Source organism: Salvelinus sp. IW2-2015, linkage group LG7, assembly GCF_002910315.2.
Source record: "Salvelinus sp. IW2-2015 linkage group LG7, ASM291031v2, whole genome shotgun sequence".
Lineage (NCBI taxonomy): Eukaryota > Metazoa > Chordata > Actinopteri > Salmoniformes > Salmonidae > Salvelinus > Salvelinus sp. IW2-2015.
In genome coordinates, this window is record NC_036847.1 from 22,461,775 (window position 1) to 22,479,527 (window position 17,753).

The 17,753-nt window shown below is 41.9% G+C and overlaps 1 protein-coding gene across 1 annotated transcript in view; it reads right to left on the bottom strand.

Annotated features, from left to right (window-relative positions):
* Window positions 1-176: 176 nt before the first annotated feature.
* LOC111966088 (chemokine-like protein TAFA-1) overlaps window positions 177-17,753 on the bottom strand; it is a 40,596-nt gene continuing 23,019 nt past the window's right edge. Inside the window, exons 3-6 of the mRNA XM_023990512.2 lie at window positions 5,047-5,187; window positions 1,373-1,497; window positions 1,151-1,209; window positions 177-1,006 (exon numbers count right to left, since the gene is read on the bottom strand). Of these exons, the coding sequence (XP_023846280.1) occupies window positions 1,174-1,209; window positions 1,373-1,497; window positions 5,047-5,187 (302 nt within the window). The 3' untranslated portion in view covers window positions 177-1,006; window positions 1,151-1,173. The remainder of the gene's footprint in view (window positions 1,007-1,150; window positions 1,210-1,372; window positions 1,498-5,046; window positions 5,188-17,753) is intronic.

Consider the following 17,753-nt stretch of genomic DNA (forward strand, 5'->3'; position numbering starts at 1 on the left):
CTCTGAATGTACAAATTAAACATTGGTATTCTGGTCATGTGATTTCCTCTACTTACTTAACCCAGTTAGCAGGCTAGTTGATTGTGTTRGTTGTGATTTCTGACATCTGTGCACTGTGGAGGCAATTATTATCACTTATGATAAGCTGATTTTGTTGATACTTCAAGCAGCCAATGCAAAATAGATATTTAATTACATAACACACCATAGTTTAATTTAATATTTATGCACAAAGCAATGGTAGACTTTTAATATGTTGTTGAAGAATTTGACACACATACGGCATCTAAAGAAGTTTTAAAAAACAATGTAGGCCTACTGTGTTTTTTGGTGAACACTCAACCGTTTGATGGATAACTGAACTATAAAAGAGATGACCTAAGGAATTCAAGTACAAAAACGGTTTTGATAAAAGAAACATGTCTTGTTATTGGTCAAATGATTCCAATGTACAGTTGCATCCTCACATGATCTACACCTATAGGTTATTGTATGTTTAAGAAACACTAGACCTTTGGCTGTGGTCTGGAATCTGGAACAGTTGGACAAGAACAGAACAGATCAGAGTTTGGAATCATTTACATCTCACCACCATCATACTGTAGACAATGTCCTTGTTCACATGAAGAGACTGAAACATGGTATATACAGAATCCTGAGGCCCCACGGCAAGTACTTCCTCAAAGTAACCCAGAAATGTCTCTCTCTCTCTTTCGCCGAGTCTGTCTGAGCTTGCTGATACCAGAGAACGAAGAGCTGGGACAGTGGCGGCAGTAGATTCTCAGACGAATATCAGACACAGTTCAGATGTGCTGTACATCTAAATGCAGTGTTCCATCAAATTACAACATTGTGAAATCACTGGGTTCCCCATTGCTATGCTTCAGCTGCATCATTCCTCAGTGCCTTTGAGCAGCAGTTTCTTTGAGAATTCACACCTTTCTATACAGGGAAGTTCACACGTATAACTGTAAGGTAAGCTGAATGTCTGGGTCCTTGGATTGATCTGAAACAAACAAAAGGGAGAGCACTCAGATATTGCGATATAGTATATTGCAGTGCAGCTATAATAGTCTTGATTATTAGATGGTTTATGGTAAGATGGTATACATTAACAGCTCCATGGAAGATGGAACATGTCAAAGCTGACCTTTGCAGTTGGCCCATCTAAAGTTAGAGGTATCCTTTGCTTGCAGGTTGTTGGGTGTTCTAAAAAAGAAAAGACAGTTCTCATATTCTTGAGTCAATACCTTGTGCCTTTGTCTGTCAATATAAAACTCTATATTGGTCTGTTGGTGCAAATCTCCCGTGCCTGTACCTATCCCCCCTCCAATATAACTCTGATTCAAATTGTAATGAGAGATTATCTTACCCGGGTGGTTTTGATCTTGTTCCCAGCGTAACACATCCAGCCTGAGTTGTCAGGCAGCGTCTTGCACTCTTCATCCTCCAGGCAGGGCTCCATCTCGCACCACCACTTACCAATCACTATGGATGCTGCAGGCAACAAAACCATAGGTGACCTGAGTATGTCTTACCCAGTGGAAACGGAGGCAATATGAGGGAGCAGTATATGACTTGAAGATGGATTGGTGACTAGCACTGAAGCAACCTTAGGTGTATTTACAGTGGCTTGCGAAGGTATCCACCCCCCTTTGGCATTTTTCCTATTTTATTGCCTTACAACCTGGAATTAACAAAATATTTGGGGGGGGGGGTTGTATCATTTGATTTACACAACATGCTTACCACTTTGAAGATGCAAAATATTTTTTCTTGTAAACAAAAAAACAAGACAAAAAAAATGAAAACTTGAGAGTGCATAACTATTTACCCCCGCAAAGTCAATACTTTGTAGAGCCACCTTTTGCAGCAATTACAGCGGCAAGTCTCTTGTGGTATGTCTCTATAAGCTTGGCACATCTAGCTACTGGGACTTTTGCCCATTCTTCAAGGCAAAACTTCTCCAGCTCCTTCAAGTTGGATGGGTTCCGCTGGTGTACAGCAATCTTTAAGTCATATCACAGATTCTCAATTGGATTGAGGTCTGGGCTTTGACTAGGCCATTCCAAGYCATTTAAATGTTTCCCCTTAAACCACTCAAGTGTTGCTTTAGCAGTATGCTTAGGGTCATTGTCCTGCTTGAAGGTGAACCTCCGTCCCAGTCTCAAATCTCTGGAAGAATGAAACAGGTTTCCCTCAAGAAGTTCCCTGTATTTAGCGCCATCCATCATTCTTTCAATTCTGACCAGTTTCCCAGTCCCTGCCGATGAAAAACATCCCCACAGCATGATGCTGCCACCACCATGCTTCACTGTGGGGATGGTGTTCTCGGGGTGATGAGAGGTGTTGGGTTTGCGCCAGACATAACATTTTCCTTGATGGCCAAAAAGCTCAATTTTAGTCTCATCTGCACAGAGTACCTTTTTCCATATGTTTGGGGAGTCTCCCACATGCCTTTTGTCGAACACCAAACGTGTTTGCTTATTTTTGTCTTTAAGCATTGTTTTTTTTCTGTCCACTCTTCCGTAAAGCCCAGCTCTGTGGAGTGTACGGCTTAAAGTGGTCCTATGGACAGATACTCCAATCTCCGCTACGGAGCTTTGCAGCTCCTTCAGGGTTATCTTTGGTCTCTGTTGCCTCTCTGATTAATGCCCTCCATGCCTGGTCCGTGAGTTTTGGATGGTGGCCCTCTCTTGGCAGGTTTGTTATGGTGCCATATTCTTTCAATTTTTTWGTAAAGGATTTAATGGTGCTCTGTGGGATGTTCAAAGTTTCTGATATTTTCTTATAACCCAAACCTGATCTGTACTTCTCCACAAATTTGTCCCTGACCTGTTTGGCGAGCTCCTTGGTCTTCATGGCGCAGCTTGCTTGGTGGTGCACCTTGCTTAGTTGTGTTGCAGACTCTGGGGCCTTTCAGAACAGGTGTATATATACTGAGATCATGTGTCAGATCATGTGACACTTAGATTGCATACAGGTGGACTTTATTTAACAAATTATGTGACTTTAGAAGGTAATTGGTTGCACCAGATCTTATTTAGGGGCTTCATAGCAAAGGGGGTGAATACATATGCACGCACCACTTCTCCGTTTCACCTTTTTTCATTTCACTTCACCAATTTGGACTATTTTGTGTATGTCCATTACATGAAATCCCCCKAAAATATATTTAAATTCAGGTTGTAATGCAACAAAATAGGAAAAATGCCAAGGGGGATGAATACTTTTGCAAGGCACTGTAAAGCATTTCTTACATGCATTTCAAATCAAAGAGAAAGCCAGACGTCTAGACATGTTAATTGAACGAGGGGGCATAGCTGTAACTAATGCAGGACATATTCTTGCTCTGGAAAGAGAAAATTGCCTTAAATACAGGGTAAATGTCCAACACATCTTGGACGTCTGACAGAGAAAAATACCCTGTCAGTCCTGACAGACAAAAGAGACCTCAAATTCCCTCACTCTGTCTGTGTACTCTGCTCAGTAATTGTGGAAACATTTCCTAATGGTTAGAATTTAAAGAAGAATACAAGCAGGTGAGAAGTGATGCTTGCTCTCAGGGCCGGGCCCCAGGCATAAGCAACATAAGTGACCCCAAATAATGTAAAACAGTGGTCAAAACATTAAGGACACCTTCCTAATATTGAGTTGTCCCCGTTTTGCTCTCGGAACAGACTCAATATGTTGGGGCATGGAGTCTACAAGGTGTCTAAAGCTTTCCACAGGAATGCCAGCCCATGTTGACTCCAAATGCTTCCCACAGTTGTGTCAAATTGGCTGGATGTCCCTTAGGTGGTGGACCATTCTTGATACACATGGGAAACTGTTGAGTGTGAAGAACCTGGGTAGAAACCTTAGATTTGTGTAGGGACTATATCTCGTGGAAGGATGAAATAGTATCCAAATAACGTTTTTAATGAAAATATGTCAATCATTATTTGAATATGTTGGTAACCTGTTGTATAAAAGTGATAATGCTCTTGAAGCTGGTGTTTGGAGGATATATTGGCACCGTTTACCAGCCCGACATGAAACAACACCCATGCCAATATATCCTCCAAAACCGGCTTCTCGGGCGTTATCACTTCACTATAGTAATTACGGCCGAATACCGACTGGGTGCTATTTTGTTAGTCACTTTCACTCAGAGATCATTAACATGGCATAAGTCATTGCAAAATGTGCAGAATTGCAGGAGATTAGCTTTAAAACTGCAAAAATGTAGCATCACCACATGGCAAAATGAGTATACAATTTTAGCATTTTCTCTCTGCCCCACAGCATAGGAAGAAATACAGTATATAGGCAGTAATACAGGCTACTACTGTCTTCTGTTGGATCTTTACTAGAGATGCTAAAATTGTGTCTCATCTGTCAAAAAGCCAATACATACAATTCATAAAGCAACAGTACATTTCCACAGTACAAAATTAGATAGTTGAGTATGACCACAACTTCAGTAAAAGTTTTGTCTGAGTGTTCTTGGCTGTCCTAGTCTAAGTGCTTTTCCACTTGGACCTGTTCCTTACGGTGAAGAGGGTCACCGTGGTTTGTTGCCAGGAGTCTGATCGAACAAAGTTTATAGTGCATCTATTAAACAACAACTCCTTAGGCGGCTCTGTCTTAGACCTGGCACGAATCAAAACAAGATGCATAATACACAAAGAACCATTGCAACTTCTCTAGGGAATGTACTGTATGCCATTGATGAATGCATATGTTCTATATACATTCTATACATTCTCTCAGGTTAATACTTCTGCAGTGAGCTAATCAAAAGAAAGGGATGGTGCATCTCTGTCTCTACTGGCCACCTGCTGTGAGAAATGCTATCCCAGATCTATTGGGAAAGGCTGAAGCATCATATACAATCCAAGTTATATATTGTACTACTTTTATGCAACCCTGATAAAAAACATATTCAAGAACTGGTTCTATAAGCAGCATCTGTGTGTGCGAGTCCAATCAGTGATAGGGCACACACTTCCCTTGCACCTGCAATACCAATGGGAGTTGGGCTGCTAGTCTTCCTCTACTCACCGTCAACACAGGAGGGTCTGTTCCTGGTGGTCCCTGCCACCTTCCCTGGTAGACAGGAACACTTGACCGTCTGGGACCGCTCCTCAATCTTGTTCTTATTACAACATCTGTGAGCCGCAATCACTTCACACGTTCCTCCTTCTAGGAAAAGATAAACAAAAGCAAACAAGTAAAAACTGTTCAAAATAACTTCTTAGGTTAATCAATGGCAAAGTTAGCACAATCAACAATGATTTATGTAGCTACTGTATGTTGGTAGGCCCGTTGTTGGCCTGTTAAATTCCTGTGTATGTTGTAGGCTTTATCTCAATATCAACATCCTGTAGATGGTATCTCTTTATGCAAGATATCACAAGTGTATTACATGTGACAGCTATTAATATGTTTACCATAAACAAAAGTAATGTCTGTCGTGAGTTTTGTGCTTTGATTGAGTGAGGCCCCAGAGGTCCCTAGCTTGTGTGAGAGACTAGATAAATACATTATCAGGATGAGAAGGCCTCCAGGGGCCCTCCCTCCGTCTTAGTCTGAATAATGTCCCTTCATGTAATTATCAGGAGGTTGGTTCACTTTGCCTACAGGACACCGTCCCCCGCCATCCCCCTCATCAGGCTGGCTGTCTTATTCTGCCTACGGAACATCTCCCTATCAGGATGCCCCACCTGCTGTCCTCAGCGGTCTGCCCCTACAACTAACACTAACAACACAACAAGTATGACCAATCCAATAATTAGGCCTGTCTGTCGACCAAAGACAAGGAAAGTTTATATGTGAATCAGGAGGAAAATATGAAATGTTTCCCATTTGGCGGAGTTTTTAGAGAGAAACGTATATGCCATTACGTTTTCAAAATGTGTTACGACTAGAGAATGTAATTGCAGAGCAGTAGTGGATATCACCTGCTGATGAAAGTAATACTATGGAACATATAACCCATGAGACTGGGTTGAATAATAATGCTATCACCTTACCTTGTGCAATATTCAAAGATTAGTCAAATACAGCCAAAGGACTTTTTCCCAACTGGATAGAAATGTAGATTTGTCTTCTAAGATATAAGATTTCAAGTGAGACCCATATTCTTAGTCAAAACCCAGATAGACATTTAAAAGAGTTTAAATTCAGGTTGGAGAGGAGTCGGTGTCAGCTTCATGCTATAATTCAGCGATCATGTTAAAGCCTGGAGAGATTATCTAACACAACCTCTCCTGAACCCTGGATGACCTCCTGACCCCTGATTGAAAGGAGACAACACAGCCCATTCTCCTCTACTAATGACTGACTCACTCATTCCACCACCTCATCTCAATAGCAAGAGGATTTAGTTTAAACATTTTCAATACAACATGCAAAGAATTTTAGAGACTGCCAAATGTTACCATTATACGTTAGGGTTTAATTAGGATTTTTGATATACTTCACCCACACACTGCCTTTATGCATAACATTGTGTTTTTCAGAGTGTGCATTGTACATCACCCTGTCAGCTATCTGAAGTGTTGTTTGAGCCTAGCTTGACTGAGAAGTGACTGCAAATAACAGCAATAGAGATTGGAAGCTCCGTTGGAGACAGCCTAGAGGTTTAATTGGCAGAAATAATTGTAATAGAATAATTAAACAATGGTAATTGACTAAGTTTAATTGAATGGGATGAAATAAATTAAATACCTTCGCTTTCCAAATCTCTCTGTCTGACCAGATTTCTCAATAATACCGTGTGGTTTCAGTGGGATTTTCGTGACTCAAGGCTGGTGGTTGAGAACAGCCTTTGGCAGGAGTTGAGGAGAGACATAAACTTTATCTCTGAACCTGTATGACAACGGGGCATGTTTGCACAATGATAATCCTGATTTTATTTAGAAGTGGAAGCAGTAGGCCATCAGCTAAAACAACAACAGCCCACAGGGGTTAGTTCTCTTTAATGCATCTTCTTAATTGCATAAGACAAGACCCAGATTAATCCTTTGATCTATTAAAAACCACACTACTCAACAGAATCCACTTTGTTCGTTGCTTATGTTGCTTGTTGAGAGCAGCAGCAACGTGAACAGGAGAAGTTTGAGTCTGGATATACTCTATTTTTGGAAATCGTCACCTCTGAAGAATATATTAAAATCAAATAAAAATGCAAATAGGCTTGGTTATTTCCAGCTGGTAGGTGTATTCAGTGGCTTTAAACAAAAGTAATGTAAAACTGATGAGTGTTCTTTAAGCTCAGTCGGTGTGGCTCAGTTTGTGACTGCCACACTCTTAATGCTCCGAGACTCCATCTCTACGCACACACGCTGCATGCTCAGAGACCACATCTCTGCGTCATGAATATATCAGGGGGAGATGGAGAATAACATGGTTGGAGATGAATAGTGCCTCATCAGGTGACGGCTGCTGGAGCCATGCCAGGATATAATTGTTTTCTGTATTTCCATTCCCTCTTCCATTATCAATCACTGAGAACAAAGTCAGCTGCCCTAATGACAAATGGCTTCAGAACTTGTGTGTGCGTGTTTGTGTAGTTATGTGTCTCATGGAAGCTGTGATATTGTATAAAGGTTGGGTGGGATGGTGTGCTTTCTGAAAAGCACAAAATATCCCATCTCTCCCTGAAAAGCACATTATGTTAAACAGGTCATGAGCCAGTTCCTGATCTCTTTCCTTATTGTTTCTCCCACTATTGTGTTAACTGGCAGAGAACAGGAATCCTGCTGAGACAGTCGTTCCAGGGGGTAGAGGGGTAATGCAGGCAGGAACAGGAGGGGCTCTGCTAGTAACGCACTATTTTAGTTGCCATACCATGCCATGTTTCTGCCAGTGCCATCTTCCTGTCTGTACAATAATCTAAACATTGGGTTTGTCAGAACACAGGTGCCACACAACCTGCAACCCGATAGGTCTGGCCCACATTTATTTAGCTAGAGACATTGACCTTTTGAAAGCGCCTGCAAGTTTGCTGAGGTTATAAACTATTTGTCATTGCATTTTGAGGAAAGATAAGGTACTGTCATGATATTTGACAATGTACTTTCTGTGGCATTCAGGGGTTGTAACACTTCAAACCAGAGTAAATGGGGCTTGGGAGGCCTGGTTCGTGGGGGCTGCAGAGAAAGACATTTGTGTGAGCTCTTAATATTTTAGGAACCCAAGATTTGGACAGGTCACAACACCTGGAGTCCACAATAAATCCGTTTCTAAGGAGTGACAGAGGAGTAAATCAGTTTCTGAGGAGTAAAAGAGGAGTAAATCAGTTTCTGAGGAGTAACAGAGGAGTAAATCAGTTTCTTTGGACTTTGGAAAGCGAAATGAAAGCCAGTAGAAATTAGGAATTAGGACTTATTACCCCTGCTATAGAGGTTCATACTGTAGTGTTAACCCATGCATGACAATTACACACAACATTGACATTCTACAATTGCGTGGATCTTAGATTCTCTGTGCCTAATGGATGTGAACAGGGGCCATATGGGACCAATAAATGGCTATTCACCAGTGATGAAGCTGCTATTGCTCAGACGCAAATGTTCGCTACATCTCACTAGAAATGTCACTATATGCCGTAAGCATGCCAAGACTTGCTGTCTACTGTAATAAACACATGTGAAGTAGTCTCCAGAGGATCTGACCGCATGTATTCTATCTCAATGGGTAGTGGGTACACTCTTTCCCTCTCCAGCAATCTGTGCTGTGTGTGTGTGTGTGTGTGTGTGTGTGCGTGTGTGCGCCGTGCTAGTCTAAAACGAAATATGAAACTGCAATTGAATGTACTGTGCTATCTTTGCTGTGTTTCACACTGCCATCCACTTGGAAAGCCTTAGACGCTCAATTTAGCAGGTAACATGGCTCTTTTCCGAGGTTCTGTGGATGCACACATACTACGTTGTGAATGGTTCTTTCCCATATACACACACATCTCCATGAGTTCTGGCAAACCATAGCCCATGTTTGGAATGGAAGTAGCCAGCCTCTCACCATTAAATAGAAGATTCGCTCAAGGTGACCTGTAATAGGCCGCGCTCACAGTTCATTCTCTGTGTCCATGCCAGCAGGCTACCACAGCCCTGTCACTGGCAGGAAATGAGACAACCAGATTAGAGAATGTCAAATTAATGCAGATGGAAGACAGTGAGGGTCACAAAACACAAGCCTGCATGGTGTCAAATTGAAAGACTAGGTTTTTCCACCCAGTAATGTCCTTGCAGGGCTGTTGTTATTCTGGTCTCAAATGCTTGGGAAAAACATGGAGAGAACTATTGCATGATAAATTGTGTGCCAATCATGACAAATTTGTTTCTGCAAAAAAGAAAAATGGATGATAACATGATATGATGCCAATCATAAGTTTGTCTTTTGCAATTCAAAAGACAAAATGACATCTAGATGAATCGTGTGAGTCATGGGAGAGAAAACAAAAATGGAATAGCTGAATGTTATGAACAATGTAAGATCAATGTTTTCTTTTCTCTCTTAGAGCAAATAACATGGCTTTGAAAAGCAATAAGAAGTCCTAATAACGCACTGATCAAGAAGGCTAAATCGGGATTCGACAGTCCCTTCTTGAGTGTGTGTGTGTGTGTGGTGTGTAAGTGTGTGTGTGTGTGTGTTTACTTTTACCCTCCCAGACCAGAAAGAATTACTCTCCCCCTCTGAATTGGATTTAGCAAAGTACTTTTGCACAGCATGCGCAATTTACACATGGCTGAAGAAAAATATAAATTGCTACTCAGAAAAAGTACGGCCCATGAGAAAATTAATATAAGCAAGGACATTTATGAAATATATGACTGGCAGCACTGTCACTTAACAGCAGTAGCATTTCCCTCCTCTTAGTAGTTATTTTGCATTTCAATAAAGTATTGTCCATTCTCAGAGGCCCATTGCACCTGACCATATCTTTAACCCTCCTGTGTTAAAGATGCATGAAAACAGCATTGAACAGAGGAACCAGAGAAAGGGAGGAYAGGAACCAGAGAGAAAGGGAGGAGGGGAACTAGAGAGTGGAAGGGAGGAGAGGAACCAGAGAGTGGAAGGGAGGAGAGGAACCAGAGAGTGGAAGGGAGGAGAGGAACCAGAGAGTGGAAGGGAGGAGAGGGAACCAGAGAGAGAAAAGGGAGGAGAGGAACCAGGGAGAGAAAGGGAGGAGAGGACCCAGAGAGTGGAAGGGAGGAGAGGAACCAGAGAGTGGAAGGGAGGAGAGGAACCAGAGAGTGGAAGGGAGGAGAGGAACCAGAGAGAGAAGGGAGGAGATGAACCAGGGAGAGGAAGGGAGGAGAGGAACCAGAGAGAGAAGGGAGGAGAGGAACCAGAGAGAGAAAGGGAGGAGAGGAACCAGAGAGAGGAAGGGAGGAGAGGACCAGAGAGAGAAAGGGAGGAGAGGAACCAGGGAGAGGAAAGGGAGGAGAGGAACCAGAGAGAGAAAGGGAGGAGGGAAACAGAGAAGAGAAAGGGAGGAGAGGAACCAGAGAGAGAAAGGGAGGAGAGGAACCAGAGAGAGAAAGGGAGGAGAGGAACCAGAGAGAGAAAGGGAGGAGGGGAAACAGAGAGAGGAATCCGAGAGGGAACGGTAGGAGAGGAACCGGAGAGAGAAAGGGTATGGGTTTTTCTATTTGCATCTGAGCCTCAAAACATGTCTCCACAGCTGTCACACAGGGACGCAAAGGCTGCTGTAAAACTGGTGTTGATCAAGGGCATAAAATCATATTCTCAGTCTTGAGGAGGAGGATCCTTATGTGACAAAATGCCCATGGTGATTTCGTTTGGCTATGGATATACTATATGTGTTGTTGGGCGTGACAACTAACTACAGCAGCAATCATGCAATGAAACAAAAACGTTCCATTTGGTAAAAATTGGACAAAAAACATGGAACATGAGTCTCTATTCTTCTTTATTATTTTTCCAAAAATGTAATGTCAATGCTTTGTCTGCCTATCTATCCATCTTTCCCTAGCTCTCGCTGCCTTGTACGTTTCCAGGTATTTAATATCAGTATATAGCCTTCCCAGATGAAACACTTCCAGTCTGCATTAAAAAAATGAAAATAAAAAAAGAGGGAAGATGAAAGGTGGGCACTATTCAAAGAGTTGTCAGTGGAAAGCTGCTGAGCTTGTATCTGAAGCTACAATCTTAGAAGAAAAGGTTCCAAAAGGGTTCTTCGGCTGTCCCCCTTTTTGGTTGCAGGGAAATCCTTTTGGGTTCCATGTAGAACCCTCTATGGAAAGGGTTCTACATTGAACCCAAAAGAGTTCTTCAAAGGGTTCTCCTATGGGCACAGTCGAAGAACCATTTTAGGTTCTAGATATCACTTTTTTTGTTTGAGTGTAGGTCCTCTCCTCTCCTCTCAGGGCTGGACGGACGGACGCTGCAGTAGTCTGGTGCAGGTACGAGTGTGTCTGGCTGCCCTGCAAAAGCTGGAACATTTGCTCTGTGTAAATAATGTACAGCACAATAGAATGCTTAAATGACCTGTCATACAATAAGACATGTGCTCTCCTGGGTTGGGTAGTAATGATTTACCTAAGTTTCACAGGGTGACAGGGATGGTAATGGGAGTTGAAGGAAATGGTTAATTACTAATCCAATATGCTGGTGTTGTGCAGAGATGTCTTAGGTAATAATCACTTTCAATTATCTTTATTGTGCATTGAGAATAGACTAGATATGTGGGTGTTGGTGACGTATGCAGCCTATTGTATGAAATGCTTGCTATTAGTATACCACTTGGTTACTGTGAAGGGACAGTACACCAGTCATCATCTCTATTAAAATTGTGTAGGTGTTTTCTTATCACATGTCCCATGTGAGAACAACACACACTACTCATGCTCTGCCCCAATTGATGCTCTCCAGCCTAACTCCATCACTCATCCTATGATAGGGTTCTCATTATTGCAACAGAGCAGTCATTTCTATCATACCACACCACTCTACCTCGGCATGCTGCATGCTTATCACCAACTCTGAACCTGCTGTAATTGGATCTGTGGTTTAAATATGCAAAGTGATTTGTGGCAAACCAAGGAGGTATTAGAGGCATAAGAAGCTGAAATCTGCAATAGAGCCTGATACTCACAGTATTAATTACCTTGCTTATTTATCATACCAACTCTCCCCCTTGGACCCAATTAGGAATTCAAGATGCTATTTTACTAGCTAATGAGGTTTAAGTCATGATAATGAATTGAATATCCCTGTCGAGCATTTGAAATAAGTAAGAATGAAGGGTAACAACTCAGTAAGGGKTCATCCTGCAGAAATACTGTAGGTGTACTGGACATATAGTTTCCCTTATTGACAAGTCATTCATTTTTATGTAAGGGTTAGTGTTATTGGGCTCCCAAGTGGCGCAGTGGTCTAAGGCACTGCATTTCTGTGTGATACTGCAATACTACAGTCCCTGGTTCGAATCCAGGCTGAATCACATCCGGCTGTGATTGGGAGTCCCATAGGGCGGTGCACAATTGGCCCAGCGCCATCACTGTAAATTACAATTTGTCCTTAACTGACTTCCCTTGTATAAAAAAATAATATATATATATATATTTCTAGGGTTAGGGTTGAACCATGATGTGGACATGAAGCTAGGGTTAGGGTACAACATAACCTTCACTCCAAATCAAACCTACAACCTGATTTTGGACAATATTACCTTGAAGGATTCCTACTACCAAAGATTCTTATTTCCAAGGTCTATACAGCAAATGCTCCGGCAAACGAACAACCACTAAAAGAAACACAAGAAACCTGAAAACACCATCAAACCTGGAATTGAGTGAGTAATGTTAGTCTGAAGCTAGTTTTAAAGCCAAGAAGAAAAATAAATGACAATGATATATATTACTTTATGAGGACAGAATGCTAAGTTAAGGACAGCACAGATCTGACTGCAACTTCGATTAGCACTGAGGTGTGAAGTGAGAGGTGTCAAAGCTCTTGAGCCCAATAATGGCAGGAGAGTTTCAGAGCCTCTCCCACCCAAATGCAGAGGTCTTTGAAGCCCCCCCATCGGTGCAGAGGTCTTACAATACAGTAACCCCTGGATTCATCTCTATTTTGAACTGATATGCAGCAATGACACTTCAATTGTAAATTACCTCAATAAGAAACAATATTGTTGCTTTGATCACATCAGAAGATATCCTCCTCGCAATCTCGAAAATACAACAGCCACAGGACAACTTTGTTGGATGTCGMAAAGGACCATTTGCCGAAACTGAAGAGATATAGCAAACTAACAACCTCCTTTTCCATGTGGAAAAAAATGGTGGACAGAGACTTGATAGCTACGTTAGCTAGCTAGCTGGGATTTTCTACAAGGAATCTGCCTTCCGAAAAAGCTTCTCCCAAGTGGGTGTGACACCTACTCCCGTTGCCTGCTGCACTGCTGCTTGGATTCCACCTGGCGATCTGTTCACCMTCTACCCTGGCCTGTCTCCCCCTGTCTGGTACAGGTACCCCCACCCCTCTCCGTTCTTTTGGGGCGAGTGACTCTGAACTTACAATGGCTAGCCCCAAGTTGTTAAGGGCAGAGAAAGCTTGTTGGACACTAAGAAAGCTTTGTTGTAGAGTGTTTAAAAAACAATTTTAAGGATCCGTCCCTTTTTTCCAATTTTCACCTAAATGTCATATGTCATACCCAAATCTAACTGCCTGTAGCTCAGGACCTGAAGCAAGGATATGCATATTCTTGATACCATTTGAAAGGAAACACTTTGAAGTTTGTGGAAATGTTAAATTAATGTAGGATCATATAACACATTAGATCTAAAAAAGAGAATACAAAGAAAAAAACATGCATTTTGAAAGAATTGTACCATAATCTTTGAAATGCAAGAGAAAGGCCATAATGTATTATGCCAAGTTCATAACTGTGCACTCTCCTCAAACAATAGCATGGTATTATTTTACTGTAATAGCTACTGTAAAATGGACAGTGCAGTTAGATTAACAAGAATTTCAGTTCCAATATCAGATAAGTCTATGTCCTGAAAAATGTTCTTGTTACTTACACCTCATGCTAATCACATTAGCCTACGTTAGCTCAACCGTCCCGCGTGGGACCCACCGATCCTGTAGAGGTTTTAACCTTGTCCGGAACACCTCCAAAACAAAGGTCATGTGGTTTGGAAAGAAGAATGTCCCCCTCCCAACCTGTGTTATTACTACCTCTGAGGGTTTAGAGCTTGAGGTAGTCACCTCATACAAGTACTTGGGAGTATGGCTAGATGGTACACTGTCCTTCTCTCAGCACATATCAATGCTGCAGGCTAAGGTTAAATCTAGACTTGGTTTCCTCTGTTGTTATCGCTCCTCTTTCACCCCAGCTGCCAAACTAACCCTGATTCAGATGACCATCCAACCCTTGCTAGATTATGGAGACATAATTTATAGATCGGCAGGTAAGGGTGCTCTCAAGCGGCTAGATGTCTTTACCATTCAGCCATCAGATTTGCCACCAATGTTCCTTATAGGACACATCACTGCACTCTATAATCCTCTGTAAACTGGTCATCTCTGTATACCCATCGCAAGACCCACTGGTTGATGCTTATTTATAAAACCCTCTTAGGCCTCACTCCCCCCTATCTGAGATATCTACTGCAGCCCTCATCCTCCACATACAACACCCGTTGTGCCAGTCACATTCTGTTAAAGGTACCCAAAGCACACACATCCCTGGGTCGCTCCTCTTTTCAGTTCGCTGCAGCTAGCGCCTGGAGGGAGCTGCAAAAAACACTCACACTGGACAGTTTTATCTCCATCTCTTCATTCAAAGACTCAATTATGGACGCTCTTACTTACAGTTGTGGCTGCTTCGTGTGATGTATTGTTGTCTCTACCTTCTTACCCTTTGTGCTGTTTTCTGTGCCCAATAATGTTTGTACCATGTTTTGTGCTGCTACCATGTTGTGCTGCTGCCATATTGTGTTGCTAACATGTTGTTGTCATGTTGTGTTGCTACCATGCTGTGTTGTCACGTGTTGCTACCATGCTATGTTGTTGTTTTAGGTCTCTCTTTATGTAGTGTTGTGGTGTCTCTCTTGTCGTGATGTGTGTTTTGTCCTATATATATWTTTTTTTTAAATCTCAGCCCCCATCCCCGTAGGAGGCCTTTTTTGTAGGGTGCCATTGTAAAAAGGAATTTGTTCTTAATTGACTTGCCTAGTTAAATAAAAGTACAAATAAAAAAAGCGTAAGGGTTAGGGTTATGTCTAGGGTTAGGGTTTAACCGTGGTCTGGACAGGAAGCTAGGGTTAGGATTAAGGTAAGGGTTAGGGTTATGTCTAGGGTTAGGGTTGAACCGTCGTCTGGACATGAAGCTAGGTTAGGGTTGGGGATTAGGGTTAAATAGCTTAACACCTTTTTTTGCAAGGGATAGGCAGGACAAGGACAAGGGCAATAAAATACACTGCAGATTTAAAGATACATAAGACAATCCCAAATTCTGTATTTTTTTAATATTCCAAACAGAATCTGATTTTTGAGGAAGGCCTAAGGGTCCTGACTTCTCACTGAGATACACACCAGACAAACAACACTAAAATTMGAATACTGATTAGCGCTGCCCCCAGGTGGTGAGGGTAGGCAACAACACATCTGCCACGCTCACCCTCAACACAGGGGCTCCTCAGGGGTGCGTGCTTAGTCTCCTCCTATACTCTCTATTCACCCACGACTGCGCCGCCGCGCAGGACTCCAACACCGTCATTTAGTTTGCAGATGACACGACGGTGGTAGGCCTGATCACTGATGATGATGAGACAGCCTACAGGGAGGAGGTCAGAGACAAAAACCTCTCCCTCAACATCAGCAAGACAAAGGAGCTGATCGTGGACAACAGGAAATGGAGGGCCAAACACGCCCCCATCCACAACGACGGGGCTGTAGTGGAGCAGGTCGACAGCTTCAGATTCCTCGGTGTCCACATCACTCTGAAACTATCATGGTTCACAGACATAAACACAGTCATGAAGAGGGCACAACAACGCCTCTTCCTCCTCAGGAGGCTGAAAAGATTTGGCATGGGCCCTCAGATCCTCAAAACATTTTACAGCTGCACCATTGAGAGCATGTTGACTGGCTGCACCACCACTTGGTATGGCAACTGTATGGCAACTGCTTGGCAACTGCAAGGCGCTACAGAGGGTAGTGCATACGGCCCAGTACATCACTGGGGCCGAGCTCTATGCCAGGCGGTCAGTTGAAGGCCCTAAAAATTGTCAAAGACTCCAGCCATCCAAGTCATAGACTGTTCTCTCTGCTACAGCATGGCAAGCGGTACCGATGCCCCAAGTCTGGAACCAATAGGACCCTGAACAGCTTTTACCCCAAGCTGAAAGGCTGCTAAATAGTTAGTGAAATAGTTAACCAATAGCTACTCGAAATATCTGTGTTGACCCTTTTTTGACTCACGTACGCTGCTGTTACTGTTTATTATCTGTCCCATTGCCTAGTCACTTTATTACTACCTATATGTACATATCCACCTCAATTACCTCGCACAACTGCACATCGACTCTGTGCTGATACCCAGTGTGTATAGACAAATTATCGTTACTCATTTTGTATTTATTCCTTGTGCTATAATGTTTCTATTTATTATTTGTGTTATTATTTTTACATTTTTCTACTATTTCTAATTGCCTTTTCATTTTCTTTGGGAAGGGCCCATAAGTAAGTCTACACCTGTAGTTTACGAAGCATGTGACAAACATAATTTGATTTGATTTAGAGCTGATGCTGGTATAATGACAAATTAATGTTACTCAGAAACTCGCATCAACTGGTCAGGTGGTGTGAAAGGTATCACTGTTAATATGCCACTTTAGTAGCAGTTTATCAGATATTCAAATTAACATGGTGTACATGTAAATCATTCATACAGCATATCCTCCCTTACAAAAAAAAGTTTGCAGTTTTACATATAAAAATCGCATTTTCACATATGAAACCATAGTTCACATGTTAACATTAACACCACCTTTTCACATGTGAGGAGAATAACATGGTTTCACCTCACATTTGAATTGCAGTTTCACATGTGACATTTTTGGTTTCATATGTTAAAAACTTTCACATGAGATTCGGATATGCAGTTTCACATGTAAAAATGTTCACGTGAAAATCTAACTCACATGTGGAATTGCATTTTCACATCAGAAAAACATTCACATGTGAAAATCACATTTTATGTTTCAAGTGTAAGAATATTCCAAATGTGAAAATCCCACTTTCACATGTGGAATTGTGTTTTCACATGTGAAAATTACATTTGCCTTTTCACATGTAAAACAACTCCACATGTGAAAATATCACTTTCACATGTGGATATGCAAGTTCACGTGAAAATCAATCACATGTAAGGAAACCCGGTAACACTTTATTTGGATTGTCCATCTGTAGATGCTCTACTGACTATCAGTAACACTTCAACTTCACATCTACTTACTAACCCTAACACTAGTCCTAGTCCTAACTTTAACCCTAACCCTAGTCCTAGTCCTAACTTTAACCCTAACCCTAGTCCTAGTCCTAACTTTAACCCTAACCCTAACCCTAGTCCTAGTCCTAACTTTAACCCTAACCCTAACCCTAACCCTAGTCCTAGTCCTAACTTTAACCCTTATCCTAACCTTTATTCAAAACCTAACCCTAACTGTAACCTTAGTAAGTAGTTGCTTAACAACAGATAGTTTGTTGATAGTATGGACTATCCG